Source organism: Neolamprologus brichardi, chromosome 7 (assembly GCF_056152115.1).
Source record: "Neolamprologus brichardi isolate AB-2024 chromosome 7, ASM5615211v1, whole genome shotgun sequence".
Taxonomy (NCBI): Eukaryota; Metazoa; Chordata; class Actinopteri; order Cichliformes; family Cichlidae; genus Neolamprologus; species Neolamprologus brichardi.
Window position 1 is genome coordinate 27758282 of NC_142110.1, and position 16371 is coordinate 27774652.

At 42.5% G+C, this 16371-nt stretch overlaps 2 protein-coding genes across 2 annotated transcripts; one reads left to right on the forward strand and one right to left on the reverse strand.

Moving 5' to 3' along the window:
- LOC148102039 (caspase-3-like) lies at nt 1-2264 on the forward strand. The gene is made up of 4 exons (XM_087843413.1): nt 1-217; nt 912-1075; nt 1186-1312; nt 1879-2264. The coding sequence occupies exons 1-4, from the start codon at nt 1-3 to the stop codon at nt 2190-2192; spliced, it is 822 nt and encodes a 273-aa protein (XP_087699539.1). The 3' UTR covers nt 2193-2264.
- A 1632-nt stretch (nt 2265-3896) lies between these two features.
- Nucleotides 3897-10759, reverse strand: LOC102800224 (caspase-7-like). The gene is made up of 4 exons (XM_087844418.1): nt 10564-10759; nt 5949-6112; nt 5712-5838; nt 3897-4263 (listed from the first exon to the last, which is right to left on the reverse strand). The coding sequence occupies exons 1-4, from the start codon at nt 10757-10759 to the stop codon at nt 4019-4021; spliced, it is 732 nt and encodes a 243-aa protein (XP_087700544.1). The 3' UTR covers nt 3897-4018.
- Nucleotides 10760-16371: the final 5612 nt, after the last annotated feature.

A 16371-nucleotide genomic window follows, 5' to 3' on the forward strand; every position in this document is an offset into this window, starting at 1 on the left:
ATGTCCCAGCAGAGACGACCAGCGGGTGGGAAGGCTGAGGTGAACCGGGCAGTGGTGGTGTCCGTGGCCGAGTTTTACCCCGGGGTGAAAATGGGGAACAGGGCCGGAGCCAAGAGGGATGCCAAGAGGCTCCACAGTACCCTCAGCAGGCGAGGCTTTAAGGTGGAGTTGCACAGCGACCTGAGCGGCGCCGAAATCTACGAGCTGTTTGAGAAAGGTAACCAATCACATCACACCGAAAAGCCCGCTTCCAACAATTAAAACAGGACGCAAACCATTCAAACTTTATTTAAACACAGCACAGAGACAAAATATTTAAATTGAGAGAGCTTTCAGCCAAGAGCTCATTCATTTAAAAAAACAGCTGATGTCACAGAAACTCAGAGGGGGCGGGGCATCAGTGCCCACAACAGGGGCTACGTCTGTGAGCCCAGTTAAGGAAACATTTGCAGCTCCATCTCCCTGACAGACACACAGCTTTAACATTACAGTCTGTGTGTGTGTGTCTGTGTGTGTCCACACACACAGACACACCTCTGTTCTATTTACAGGTAAAGGTGAGGCTTACACTGCCCTGACACTCATTGGTGACATGCCAGCGCTGGCTGACACATTTGTAATTATATAACATGTGAGGATGTGATTATACGTGTGTGTTTTAGAGAGATGGTGATTAAACACTGTTACAACTGATTTCCACTCATAGATCAAACATAGGTCACACTCTTTTAAAATAAGTACGACAGCAGTGAGCATAGTGTACATAAAGTTTCATTAGTTTGAATCTTCTGCATGTGAACGTAAACACAGGCTGGCATACCTGCTGCCATGTATCCAGTGTTATGGCTGCTGTGAGAATGCTGACTGAGGGTCACTGACAGCACTACTGTCTGTTTGTGTCTGTTCTGCAGAGAGCAGGCGGCCCGTGAAGGACTGCTTCCTGGCTGTCTTGTCGTCTCACGGGGAGGAGGACTGCGTGTTTGGAGCCGACGGGAAACCCGTCCGGCTGTCTCGGATCTTCGCATATTTTGACAATGAGTGCATGGAGAATAAGGCCAAAGTGTTCCTCATACAGGTAGGTGGCAGAAGGGCGAGGACAACATGAGTTTAGGTCGTGTCGAGGGAATCAAATGATCTGTTTCCTTCTGTGATGCTGAGGTCATCCTCTTGATGCTGTCTCTGCAGGCGTGTCGCGGAGACGCTCTGGATGATGGAGTGGAGGTGGACTCGGCCGGTGACGCCACCGACTGCAGCTTCTCCCTCCACCTCTCGGTTCCTGTAGATACAGCTGTGATGTATGCCACGCCCCCAGGTAAACACCAAGCCTTCAACAGACCACCACCACTACCCTCTAAACCTCCTCAGCGGCCACTCAGACCTCCTAAACTACCCTTCAAACCTCCCGACAGGCAGCATAACCATTTTATCCATCCCTAGAACCTCCACAGTTAATGAAACATAGAACGTAAACCATCTTTATGACAACTACAACACTTGTAATATGATCACATCTCTTCATGGACTTTTAAGACCTACCAAAGGACTTCTAAACCTCCTTAGTAACCAGAGAAATCTTCTATACTACCCATTAACCTCCTCTATGACTACTGAAATCATTTTAACTGTTCATGGAATCTCCTCACCTGCCACAAACGTGCCCAACTACCTGTAGACCCTCCCCAATTACTGCAGACCTCTAACTTTCTCTGAGGCCCGTATACCTTTCCAGCTGATCCTGGAGAACCTCCTTCATGACGCACAAACACATTAAAAAAAAAAAACCTCAGTTATGTCCTCAGGAGCTCTCAGAATTCTTCAGAGGTTGTACGTGTTTAACCATTTCAGATTTCTCTGTTTACCTCCTCCTCTCTCCATCAGGTTACGGAGCCTTCATGAGCCCGCTTGGATCCGTCTTCCTGCAGACGTTCTGCACTTTGTTGGAGGACGAGGCCCATCAGAACCTGGAGCTGACTCGTCTGATGACCCGCCTTTCCCACAGGGTGGCCTACACCTTCCAGGCCAAAGGTCGTGAGCTGGGCGGAAAGAAAGAGATGCCGTGCTTCCTGACACGACTGACCAGAGAGGTGTTCCTGTTCTCGGAGCCGGAGAGAGCCGGAAAAGCAGAGGGAATCTCAGCCACGTTACTGGTTGGTACTGAGAGCACCAGAACACGGACACCTTCCATTAGTTAGACCAAATCACGGCAGAGCACATGGAGGAATGGAAATGATCTTGTTTTTGTGTGGCGTCGTTCTAAAACTGTGTGAAGAAAATGTTTAGCATGTCCTGTACATATGTATGTATGCATATATGTATGCACTTCATTATTTATCTGCAAATACACAATGTTTGATACAGTCACGGGTCTGCTTGGTCTATTTCCTGAACGTCTGTCAGTAACAGGCGTAAATCCAGACCAGGTAAACGTGTTTATAGGACGATGCAGACATCAACATCGTAAACACACTGGAGTCTGAGCTGGAAACCCTGCACGTTCTTTTTTACAGAGCGGTTGGTGAGATGCAGGGGTAACTTCTGTGAGGCTCATTAATACTGAATATATCTGCAGGTCAGGGAAGCTCTTTCTGACATCTGAAAACATCTGGACTCTGTGAAGCAGAAACAGGTCAGGACAGCTGAAAAGCATCAACAGCTGAAAAGCATCAGAGTTTGATCTGCCGTCTGTAGCTCTGCACTGACCTGCAGATGATTTTGTGGAGAGGTCTGTGAACTTGCTCTGTCTTTCCAAGCTTGTGACGTTAGAGAACGAGGAGGGTGATGTTTGTTTCAGCCTTCAGAGTTTAATCATGTGGTCAGAATAAACTCAGTTTGTGACGGGAGCTTCTGTTTTTTTTACCTTTGTGAATGTAACACTGGAACTATTTGGCTTCTAGAGCACCACTGAATATCCATGTAACGTGTCTAAGCTGTGAATGAAGAGGGTGTAGTGATGTGATGGAGCAGTTGTGGGGAAGTGAAACAGCTGAGTTCTGGGAAATGTCGTGCTGTGTGTCAGACATGAATCATAATTGTGTTGCACTAAACTGAAAGTAGATGAAGGAAGGCCTCAGGACAAAACCGCTCCCACACCTCTGTGAGCGTAAACTTCCCGACCTGCTGACTGCTCATTCCAGGTCACATGATATTCTTTATTACACATTCAGTGATAACAGGTGTGGACTCTGTAAGTTCTGGTTCATGTCCAGACAGGAAGTACTCAAACCCAGACAGACTGACTTTATGTGATCCGTTCAGGTACTCTCACACGTGTCTCTGTATGAACACACACCTGCTGAGTCAAGGAGATGACTCAGAAACATCTCCACCTAAGATTCCCACAACTCCTGTAAGAGGACAAAATATGTGAAATGTAAATCCAGCCTGACCCTGCAGGTTGATTGGTCACCTGTTAACAGATGTAAAGTTCAAACCCTCGCCTGGTTTCTGGTTTAAATGCTTAAACATGTGACTCATCCACAGCTGTACCTTCACACTGCTGATGAAGAGGTTAAAACTTTTAAATTACTGTTTATACTGACCTGTTAGACTCACATATGCAGTAAATCTTACATTTTATTGTTAAACATGTGACGGTGTTCTTCAGACCGACACTTTAGTTTAGGAATAATCTTTTTCTTCAACCAACAATTCAAGATTTATTTGTAATGTCTCAATACAGGAGTAGAAATTAATAAGCACTATAAAAGATTTCTGCACCTACTCCAAATTACTGTTTTTTATTATTAAAAACTACCTGCTGTTAATTTCTGATACTCAGGTAGTTATTTGTTCATATTCAGATGTATTTATCAAAGGAAAAATAAATGCAGATATAAAAATTTGTGACTATGTGGATAATGAGTGAATAAGTGAAGAAATAACCTTCATAAATGAGAAAATAAGCTCCAGTTTATTGCAGTCGCATTAAAGTGGATCAATGAACAGCAGAAGTTTGTGAAACTTCTCAAGAAATGGTGACACAACATCTTCAAGAACTTTAGGAAAACCTTTCCCAGGATCAGAGATCTTCTCTCTCTGACTCTGAGGACAGGAACACCTCTCTGGTCAGTCGTGTCAGGAAGCACGGCATCTCTTTCTTCCCGCCCAGCTCACGACCTTTGGCCTGGAAGTTGTAGGCCACCCTGTGGGAGAGGCGGGTCATCAGGCGAGTCAGCTCCAGGTTCTGATGGGCCTCGTCCTCCAACAAAGTGCAGAACGTCTGCAGGAAGACGGATCCAAGCGGGCTCATGAAGGCTCCGTAACCTGATGGAGAGAGGAGGAGGTAAACAGAGATACTGGTCTCTGGACCATGGTGAAAAATCTGCAGATTATTGATTCAGACAAATGTCACCACCAGGTGTCAAAAACGAAGAGGTTCTATGGTCTCTTCAAAGGTGTTATAGTTTTCAGAGAAGGTTCTGTAGGGTTTGGACAACACTACTAAAATTACTACTTCAGTTGTCAGGAAAAGGTTCTAGAGGTCCTCACAAAGTTGTAGGACTCACTGAGGAAGTTGCACTGGTATTTTAAGTTTAAGGGATCCTGGAGAAAGGGAGCCTTGAGGAGATTAAACTGGTCAGTGAGAAGGTTCAAGGTCCTCTGGTAGGCTAGTTATGGCCAGAGAGATTTAAACAGCTGTTTGAAAAGTGAACTTAATATTTAGGATGAAGAAGGTCACCTAGATTCAGTTAGGAATGTGCAGTGGTCATTACAAGGTTCAAGGGCTTTGTAGTCATTGTGGAGCCTCTAAGCGTAGTTCACGAGGTTTCAGTTATCAATAAAATATTTGAAGGGTCTTTAGGATGCTGTAGCAGTCACTGGAGAGATTTTATGATCACAAAAAAGGTTCAACAGATTCTTTAGAGGATTTTACATGTCAGGTGGTTTGAGGTTTATTCAAGAGATCCTATTATAAATCCTATTATAAAATATATTATAAAATCTCCTACAGGTGTTTTAGTGGTAACTGAGGAGTTTCATAGAACAGACCAAATAGTCAAGATCATCAAAGGTCACTGGACAGGTATGAAGAAATGTTCAAAATGGTTTTAGATGTCACTGAGGAGGTTCTGCAGGTACATTTGGTTATTTGATTGTTCCAGAGATGATTTGGTAGGGTGGAACAGTTGCTGGTGAGGTTTGTTTTAGTTGTCATAGACACAGTTTTATGGGATGTTGATGCTCTGAGAGTTTGTTTGACAGATTTTAGTAGTCATTGAGGAGGTGGGCACTTTTGTGGCAGGTGAGGAGATTCCATGAACAGTTATGAAGGCGTCATGAAGGAGGTTCTCCAGGATCAGCTGGAAAGGCCTCAGAGGAAGTTAGAGGTCTGCAGTAATTGGGGAGGGTCTACAGGTAGTTGGGCACGTTTGTGGCAGGTGAGGAGATTCCATGAACAGTTAAAATGATTTCAGTAGTCATAGAGGAGGTTAATGGGTAGTATAGAAGATTTCTCTGGTTACTAAGGAGGTTTAGAAGTCCTTTGGTAGGTCTTAAAAGTCCATGAAGAGATGTGATCATATTACAAGTGTTGTAGTTGTCATAAAGATGGTTTATGTTCTATGTTTCATGGTAACTGTGGAGGTTCTAGGGATGGATAAAATGGTTATGCTGCCTGTCGGGAGGTTTGAAGGGTAGTTTAGGAGGTCTGAGTGGCCGCTGAGGAGGTTTAGAGGGTAGTGGTGGTGGTCTGTTGAAGGCTTGGTGTTTACCTGGGGGCGTGGCATACATCACAGCTGTATCTACAGGAACCGAGAGGTGGAGGGAGAAGCTGCAGTCGGTGGCGTCACCGGCCGAGTCCACCTCCACTCCATCATCCAGAGCGTCTCCGCGACACGCCTGCAGAGACAGCATCAAGAGGATGACCTCAGCATCACAGAAGGAAACAGATCATTTGATTCCCTCGACACGACCTAAACTCATGTTGTCCTCGCCCTTCTGCCACCTACCTGTATGAGGAACACTTTGGCCTTATTCTCCATGCACTCATTGTCAAAATATGCGAAGATCCGAGACAGCCGGACGGGTTTCCCGTCGGCTCCAAACACGCAGTCCTCCTCCCCGTGAGACGACAAGACAGCCAGGAAGCAGTCCTTCACGGGCCGCCTGCTCTCTGCAGAACAGACACAAACAGTTGTGCCGTCAGCAGAGATGGGCAGTAACGAGTTACTGTAATCCGATTACTTTTTCGAGTAACGAGTAAAGTAAGGGATTACTATTGCAAAAAAGGTAATTAGATTACTGTTACTTTCCCATAAGCACGCTGCGTTACTGCCAGGGGCGATTCTAGGATCAGAGCTTTGGGGGTGCTGAGCACCCAGAGAGCTGCCCAGCCAGGCAAGATAAATCATAAGATTCTTAAATTCATCAAGTCTCTCTGTGCCTGGGTCCTCGTCTCAAAACATCACATCACTGTTTTGTACATTTTAACACAATTTAATCCCCATATTTATGAAAGTAAAGCAAAACACTTTTTTGAAAAGTCTGTAACAAAACCATCAAATCTGATCAAGGTTATTTAAATGCTGCAAAAGAAGAATGGATTGGAATAAAAACATATACATATCCTAACCTTAATTACTGGGGGAGAATAATGAATGATGCTCATAGTAAAAAGTAAACTGAGTGCATTTTTTGGACAGAGATTCACTTTTAATGTGTATGTATAATATAATACAGATACATAAAAAAAAACACTCCCAAAACAGAATAAATTATTACAAATAAAAATCTAATTTAATAATACTAATTTTGTGTTGTAAGATTTATGAGTTTCATGCTTAGTGGTACTTGGGAGAGCTCAACATTTTTATCAGGTGGTACACACTGTAAAAAGTTTAACATTTTTAGAAACAGAGCACTCTGCTTCTCTTTACAGCTCCTCACTCCACCAGGGCTGTTTGGCACTTTCTGTTAGTGCGCAAATGTGACGTACGTACTGTGGCAGTCATACAGACAACTGGACGGTCCAAAAGTCGGCCTACCTATTACTGGCTGAGGTTTTAGTAGAGTTGTGGCTGAACCACATGAAAATATATCATTAATTTTAATCTCCCCAATCAATTATAATGTTATGTTGGAATGTTGTTAAAGAGGGTCAAAAATGTTTCAACCCAGTTTGTTTTGCAGATTCTGTATAGCAGCTTTAATATAGGGAGGACACAACTTCCAGATTGTGTGAGTAAAATAAGTTGTGTTTTTTTTTTTCTCTTTGTCAGTTTAACAGTTTCTGTTGTGCCTGTCACTGTTCCCTGTCTGTTTTCTTACCTGGTTCTTCCTGACCTTGACCTCATGTCCCCCTCTTCTCTCTCTCCCTCTTTGGACTGACAATCATACACAAATAGATTGTATTCAATTAGATGATAAATTACATTAATATGAAAAAATACTATTAAGATCACTAACAAAAAGTCCTCTCTCAGTGTACTTTCAACCAAAAGGCAAATAACCAAACCACATGAACATCTAATAAAAGATATAAATATTGAAACACTGATCCAACATTATTCTTCATTGACAGATCGTTTGATTTTACACTTTTACCTGAATGTGGCTCCTTCCTTACTTCCTTATATCCATTATGAACCTGGCTGTCTCTCTGTACAAAAAAAATGGTCAATGGCTTGTATTTGTATAGCGCTTTACACATCCAGTCATCCACCCATTCACACACACACACACACACACACACACACACACACACACACACACACACACACACACACACACACACACACACACACACACACAACAGGAGTTATAAGGTTAATGGGCATTCGGTCAGTTAGCTAGTTAGTATCCATTTCAAACACGACAGTGGTAACAACAGTGGGCTACGGACAATTTTAAGTTTTAGGTTTTCAAATGTCGCTGATTTTACTGCAGTGTAGGACGAATTGTAGGGTAGCAAACATCGTTGGAAAACAAGTTTTTTTACACCCTGGTTACCTGGGTGTAATGTTTTTCAGCTAAAAAGAAACATAGTGCTGAAGCACCCCCAAAAATGGGCTAAAATCGCCCCTGGTTACTGTGTTAATAAAACCGTGATTTATTTGCAAGAGTGTCTCATGATAGTGACGTAAGCGAGTGCAACGTTCGTGGCAACAGCTGTGTGCAGATCAACAATGGATAATATAACAAGTGCAGGAGAGAGTATGACCCTGCAGCGTTTAAAGCGTGGAAGTACTGACCTTACTTTGAGTTTGATTCCGTAAAAAGTGACAAAAACATCAGCGTCCGCTGTGCGTGGGAAGAAAACTTCTTTTCAGCAAAAAAACCCCTAAACGTCCGAGCAAGCACCAAATACTCTGCTGCTGGAATGTTTAATTCACAGAGAAACTCCCAGATCCTTCCACTGACCGCTGTGGCACACCTGCACCAGGGCAAACCTCCGCCTGCCCTACTTCTGCTATATAGGTTAAAATAGAGCAACAGGACCGCTGAGACTTTGATTTTATTTATTTTCTGCTGTGTTTTACGTGCATGTGCATCTATTTGAAAGAGTGAGTGTAAACACAAAAAAACGATTTTATTTTATGTGCTGGAATGTGCAGAAAATAGGTTTAAATGTTAAACAAATTTCTTCCAGTCAGAGAATGTTGCATATAATTTAATGTTTGCTTGATGCATAAAGTTAAAAGATTAAAACTAATAAAAAAAGTTTTAAAAAGATAATTTTTCATTTGATTACATTTTATATGATGGATTATGTAGAAAAAGTAGAATTGGGCTGAAAGATCTAATGCTTTATCACCTATTTAGGGGATAAATCATGTTTTTAAAAGTAACTAAGTAACTAATTACTTTTGAAAATAAGTAATCATTGAAGTAACAGGATTACTTTTTTCGGGAAGTAACCAGTAATTAGTCACTGATTTCTTTTTTCAAGTAACTTGACCAACTGGCTGTCAGTGACCTTCAGTCAGCATTCTCACAGCAGCCATAACACTGGATACATGGCAGCAGGTATGCACGTGCTCAATGCACATGCGCCTCGTTTGCAGAGTGGTTACTCATGAGAAACAGGAACACTGAAGCAAAAGCCAGCCTGTCTTTATTTTTTATTACCATCTAATAAGTTGTTAGTAATTAAATAGGTGTTACACTGCAGTTTCTCTGACATCCAGCAGAGGCAGCAGGGAGTCTGTCCCTATGTTCTTCCATGTTAAAACTAGTAAACATCTTTACAGCCTGATAAACAATCTGTTTGGTCTCTCTGCATAATTTCTTAACCCATACCTGTTTAAACTGGATTGAGGCTTAAAGTGTGCATTATTAGGGCCGTGGCCTCTTTGACAAACAGGTGGATGGTGACACAGGCGGCTGTTGCTGCTAGCTATCTGCTAGCTTCACCTCAGCTAAGTGAAGTGCAAAAGCAGCCCAGCATAGCCAGGCTTTCTCTGTTTTCCCTGAGTTGACCGGCATCACGATGGTGGTTACTGGTTAAGGCATGCATGATGTGACTCTGCACAAAGCAAACATTATAAGTGGTGAAAGAGCTCTGAAGATTATAAAGATACAGCACCAAATACAGAGCTGGTGCTACTGTAAGATCAGTGATTAGATACTTTATTGATCCCACATGGGAAATTGCTAAATGAGCCAACACACCTGGGCTACATGACCAGTAGTCAGTCATGTGATCGTTCAGCTAAGATAAACTTACGATGAACTTTTGTTTTGATGTTGGAGCGAATAAAGGACCCACCTCGCCTGTCCTGTGAGAAGCAGGTTCTAGCCTGGAGCTGCTGACAGACACTCTACAGTCAGCTGATCAATCAATTTGCCCTCCGGCCTGCAGCTGTTTGGGTCTTTGGGCGACCGTGGCTCAGGGGGTTGGGAATCGCATCTGTAACCGGAAGGTCGCCAGTTCGATCCCTGGGCTCTCTGTAAAGTGTCTTGCTTGGGCAAGACACTTTACCCTACCGCCTACTGGTGTTGGCCAGAGGGGCCGATGGCGCGATATGGCAGCCTCGCTTCTGTCAGTCCACCCCAGGGCAGCTGTGGCTACAACTGTAGCTGCCTCCTGTGTGAATGTGAGAGTAAATGAATAGTGGTATTGTAAACAACATGGAAGCATCCATCAGTATATTCTTCTTCTTTCTTTAATGTATTAGAGCTAACCAGCACTCGTCTCATGGTGCTCAGAGCTGAAAGTCAATAAATCCATAAATCCATAGAGCAATAAATAAATGTCCAGAGCTCGCTGTTCCAGAGTCAGATGCAGGTTTGCACACCTAAGCTGCGCTGTCACAGAGAAAAGAGGCTTTCTCCTTTAGACCACTGCTGCCGTGAACTTTAACCTTTGACCTGATAACCGAGGCATTCAGGGCCAATAAGCATCTGACTGAGATGACTTTGCTGGGAAGTTCGTGCGTGTGAAAGCTGCAGACCTGCTCAGAGCTCTGCATTTACACAGGTGTTCTCACCTGCTGATCAGCAGCACCTGGTTACCTGTGAGATGAGTGAGGCTGGACGTGTTCACGCCAACCTGTACATGAGCCCATGCCCGCTGCAGGTGATTTATCCTTCAAACCACACATGATGCTTCCATGGAAATGTTACCTTGCACAAACAGCTCGTAGATTTCGTCACCGCTCAGGTCGCTGTGCAGCTCCACCTCGAAGCCTCGCCTGCTGAGGGTGCCGTGGAGCCTCTTGGCGTCTTTCTGGGCTCCGGCCCTGTCCCCCAGACTCACGCCGGGGTCAAACTGGGCCACGGACACTACCACAGCCCGGTTACTCCCTGCTCTGGCATCCATCACGCATCTGTTAGCTCTCCACCTGCAGCAGGTGTGAAGGTTCAACTCCGCCTTCTGGCACACCTGACAGTGTGGTGGACTGCCCTGCACAGGTGTTGCACAACTATGTTTTTTCCTTTCCTGCAGGTAACGCTGGTCACGATGCCCTCAGCTGTTTGAGTTTCACAATGAGTCAACACTCGCCTGCAGACCATAAATCCAGCAGTTTGACAGCAATGACGTGGCCCAGCACACTGCTAGGAATCAGCAACACCTGCAGGTCAAAGGTCAAGATGTGTCCTTTGGCCTGTGAGCAGTTCAGCTCCCACATGAAAGGTGTGAGCTGAGTGCCTTTGATGTGTGAGATGAGAATAGCAGATTAGATGTGTTTCACTGTAATCTGAGATTAGCAGAAATGAAAATCTCAGTACAAATTATCATCTTTCCTCAGAGATTTATGATATTATAAACTTTAAATTAAACTTTAATATAAACTTTAATTCAAATTTTAAGGGTTTTTTTAATCACTGACTGATAAACAATGGTTTAATTTTTAACAGTTTTATCATCTAAGACAAAAAATTTTTCTGTATTCTTACACTGAACTGACAGTTTATTGTTTTTGGAAATGTGCATAAACTGCCATAAATCACTGGGACAGAGTCAGGTTTTTTTTAACTGATTTTTACTTTTATTTACTTTTAATTTTTTTTTTATGAAATCTTTAATCTTAGAAAGTATCTGGGGTTATTTCTTGATACAATACTCAACAAAAGACTCAAAAACAACACAAACTTCCACAAATCTACTACATATCTTCGTCCTGTCTTGTCTACAATATCCTGAACATAACTTTGTATTGTCTCTGTCCTGTCTTTGTGTATTGTTCATAGATATAGTTCGTAATAGTACCTTTTTAGCTCCTAATTTTACCTCAACTTAGAGTTATTTTTATTTGTAATTTATGGTTTTATATCTCTTCGAGATATACTTCTTACATAATTATAATGAACTGGGGGGCTTGGGGTGAAACGGCATTTTGGTATGCTGTATATTGTGTATATTGTTGTACTGACAATAAAGACCTTAAATCTTGAATCTACATGCCATATCAGTGGGAGAAATGTTTCATCATCATCCTTCTTCAGTCTCAGCTAACTGCAGATTTCCAACCTTATAAACAGTACATCTGCATAATGACTGAAACTAGCACACTAACAATATGAGGTCAGTTTATGGTCATTCATATGCAAATTGTCATGACCATTGTTACAAAATCAGTTTCACCCCGGTTCTTTTTTATTCCTCGAGGCATCCAGAGACGGCACCGGACTCAGTAGTCATTTTCACAAAACCTTTATTCATCTTCATTTAAGCATGCATCTTCTAGAAGCAAGGCTGTTGTCCCTCTGCAGATCTTCCACTCCTTTGTTTGTTACAGTCAGCTTTATAGAAGTGACCCCATCATAAAACCCCCATGGTGTGTTGCAAACTCTGTGTTTGTGTGTGTATGCACGAGCACGTGAGTGCCTGTGTGTGCGCGTATCCGTATGTCTATGTAAGTGCACGTAAGTGAATGTGTGCGCGTACCTGTGTTTTATGTGTGAGTGCACGCCAGTGAATGTGTGCGTGTGGATGTATGAGTGTAACAGTTTAAGCACTGTGTGTGTCTCTGCGTACGTGACTTCCTGACGGTCATAAAAGTAATCTCACCCAAGCTACACCTAATTCCTCTACACAACATAGAAAACAGAGTTAACATATTACAAACACTGAGACCCCCACTCTGCATCCACTGGGCCATTGGCCTCTTGTTGTCCTGCATTTACAGATCATGTGGAGAGTCTCCTGCAAACCTACTTCTAAGTTATAACAATTATGAGTTTCTATTAAAGGTAGAAGCATCAGCAACCCCCAACTGTAGCTTCCTGTCTCCTTTTATGACAGCAGACCCCCAGTGTTAATAAATTCCTTTCCCTCTAAACAACTACACACACTCTCAGGCCTACAGCTAAAACAAACTGAAACACAGACAAATCCTTCCCTATTCCTCTGATCTAAGCAAATTTAAAACATTATATTGTAATAATTATTTTCTTGTACTCACACCATTGATCATTGGTCATGAGTACATTCACAGAGAGTTAGCTGGAATCACAGCATTGTAAGAAAAATTAACCCTTAGGCCCCCTTCTCGGTTCAGAGATGGTCTTTCCCTTGAAAGAAAAAGTGAAAGTCAGTTTCAGTCTAGCAGAATCAGGTTTACTGCTATCAGGACGTCTTTGATCTCTCACCAGGACGTCTGCACATCTTTGTTCTCCATGATCTACGGCGCCCTCCAGAGGTCAGGTGATGGAAGAGCTTCATTAACTTACGTTAAGGCCTCATGACATTACCCCCTCAACCCTCCATGATTGTGCTTCGGGTGGAGGCCTCTTGCTGTTTAAATCGACCTCTTCCTCCCCGTTGTTGTCAAGTGTAGCTAGTATGAGGTTTCCTGTCCATGATCACAGGGTTTTTACCTGACAGCATGAAGCAGCATGATGCAGCTGAAGTACCTTCAGCTGTGTGGATTGTGTTCAGTGTTCAGGCCCAGATTAGAGTCAAGGTCTTTCCTTCGAGCTCCTCTGCCGGGTCTTTGTCGGAACAGGGTGACACAGGAAACTCTTACCTGCTCAGAGAGCACTGGGCACCTTCCAGAGCACGACTGCACCTAAAACGGCAGAAAGTCAAACCTCTGAAATATTTGGTGAGTGATGTTCATGTAATGGTCCAGCAGCGGCTCTGAGTTTGGAGGAAACGTAATGAACAAGTTTATCATGGTTGATTTCAGTCCAGCAGGTTCAAGTATTCATGACTGACTCACTCATCTTCGTCCTCATCTGGGTGTTCAGATAAACGTGTCCCCGGGGCCTGACTACCACTCAAAGGTTCCAGAAGGAGCAGGGATCAGGATCACATTCCTGGTTCATGTGAACCAGTGTGGACTTGCATTCCAGTTTAACACCTGCCAGCTGTGTTCTGGTCTAATTTCTACTCCAATGTGGAATCAGTCCTGTAACATAAGCTGCTGGTGTCTGCAGGTGGAGGGTGCCTCCGTCTCTGCCCTGCCACGTCTTCCTCCGTCTTTAACAAGCGAGCTGGACTCACAGCTGGAAGAAGCTGCTTCCTGGTTGAGCTTTTGAATCTGGAAGTGCTGTGCAACACTGCAAACATTGGTATTGATCCAATACCAAGAAAACTAAGAGCAGTATTTCTGGTTCTGATACTTTTAACCAGCTTATGTAGGGGAGAGCAGTGTGTCACTTTTTTTTCTTTTACATTTGCCAAATTCTGAACACATTTTAATTAACACTAAACAACAACAGCATTGTGATTTTTACTACTCATGATGATTAGTTAACAGTTTTCTTACATATTGATGCTGTGTTTTGGAGAACTGGGGTGTAAATGTGCCCGTCTTTAAAGGCCAGCGTCTGTTGTTTAAATGTGCTAAAGGCTGTAAACGACTGACGTTTATTCTTTCATAAAAAGATTAAAACATTCATTTAACACAGCTCAGTGGGATACAGTGGGGTTGGGTTAATTGGTGATTCTAAATGCCTGTAGGTGTGAATGTAAGTGATTGGCTTAAGCCCCACCCCCATGACCATTACCTGCAGAAGACAATGTAGGTATGGGTGGGCGCTGGGATACGTACTGGACTTCGAGAAACAAAGCATGGATCCGATACTGGCACCAGTGTTGCTATCGATATGCTGCCCACCAGAGATGGGCAGTAACGCGTTACTTGTAATCTGATTACTTTTTTCAGGTAACGAGTAAAGTAAGGGATTACTATTGCAAAAACAGTAATTAGATTACCGTTACTTCCCCGTAGGAACGCTGCGTTACTGCGTTACTAAAACCGTGATTTTTTTGCGAGAATATCTCATGACAGTGACGTAAGCGAGTGCGACGTTCGTGACAACAGCTGTGTGCAGATCAACAGTGGATCATATATCGAGTGCGGGAGAGAGTATGAGCGTGTAGCGTTTAAAGCGTGGAAGTACTGACCTTACTTTAAGTTTGATTCCATAAAAAGTGACAAAAACATTAGTGTCCGTTGTGCGTGGGAAGAAAACTTCTTTTTACAGCGAAAAAACCCCTAAACTTCCAAGCAAGCACCGAGTGCGCTACGAGGTAATGGGAAACTCACAGAGAAACTCTCCAACTGACCGCTGCGGCACACCTGCACCAGGATAAACCTCCGCCTACCCTACTCCTGCTTTACAGGTGAAAATAGAGCAACAAGACCGCTGAGTCTTTGATTTTATTTATTTTCTGCTGTGTTTTACTTGCATCTATTTGAAAGTGTGAGTGTAAACACACACACAAAAAAAAAAAATTTATGTGCTGGAATGTGCAGAAAATAGGTTTAAATATTAAACAAATTTCTTCCAGTCAGAGAATGGTGCATATAATTAAATTTTTGCGTGATGCATAAAGTTAAAAGATTAAAACTAATAAAACAAGTTTTAAAAAGAGACTTTTCCATTTGATTACATTTTGTATGATGGATTATGTAGAAAAAGTAGAATTGGGCTGAAAGATCTATCGCTTTATCACCTATTTAGGTTGTAAATCGTGTTTTTAAAAAGTAACTAAGTAACTAAGTAATTAATTATTTTTGAAAATAAGTAATCAGTAAAGTAATGGGATTACCTTTTTGGGGAAGTAATCGGTAATTAGTTACTGATTACTTTTTTCAAGTAACTTGACCAACACTGCTGCCCACCTCTAACCAAACACGGATTTTCAGGAATCTTACCTACAGGAAGCGTCCATGTTTTTCCTTACAACCTCACGGAGAGGAGCCACACTTCTAAAGAACATTCAGGACCTATTTTTACCTTCCTGTGAACGCAGTTACAGATATGTTAATGTTTTAATGACTTTAATCTCAGAACACAGCAGAGCTCTTTAAATTTGAGTTTCTGTACAGATTATAATGTTACAAGGAAAACTTGGATCATCTCTACACATTATCCAAGGTTTTAACTTTTGATGACTTTAATCTACCTTTTTTGTCACCTGCCATACTTTAACAGCCACTGTTACAGATTATAGACACAGATTGTTGGGGCCCCTCACCGTTACTTCCTGAGAGAGTCACCCTTTTTTTGTGATAAATTTCTGTATTTAAATGTTGGATTTTCCAAGTATATTTTCTTTTGCTGAGTGTTTCTCAAAACCTTTTTCCTAAATCTTTCCAAGACATTAACGTCAGTGGAATCAAGGTTATGACCACATGTACACGAGTTTATTATTTTTCCCAAATTAGTTTTGGAAAATGTTTTTGTCCTCATAAAACCAAAACAAAAAAGCAACCTCAAGGTCCGTGGAGCTGGACAGAGCAGCAGGTGGTGACATACAGTGGGGCAAAAAAGTATTTAGTCAGCCACCGATTGTGCAAGTTCCCCCACTTAAAATGATGACAGAGGTCAGTAATTTGCACCAGAGGTACACTTCAACTGTGAGAGACAGAATGTGAAAAAAAATCCATGAATTCACATGGTAGGATTTGTAAAGAATTTATTCGTAAATCAGGGTGGAAAATAAGTATTTGGTCACCTCAAACAAGGAAAATCCCT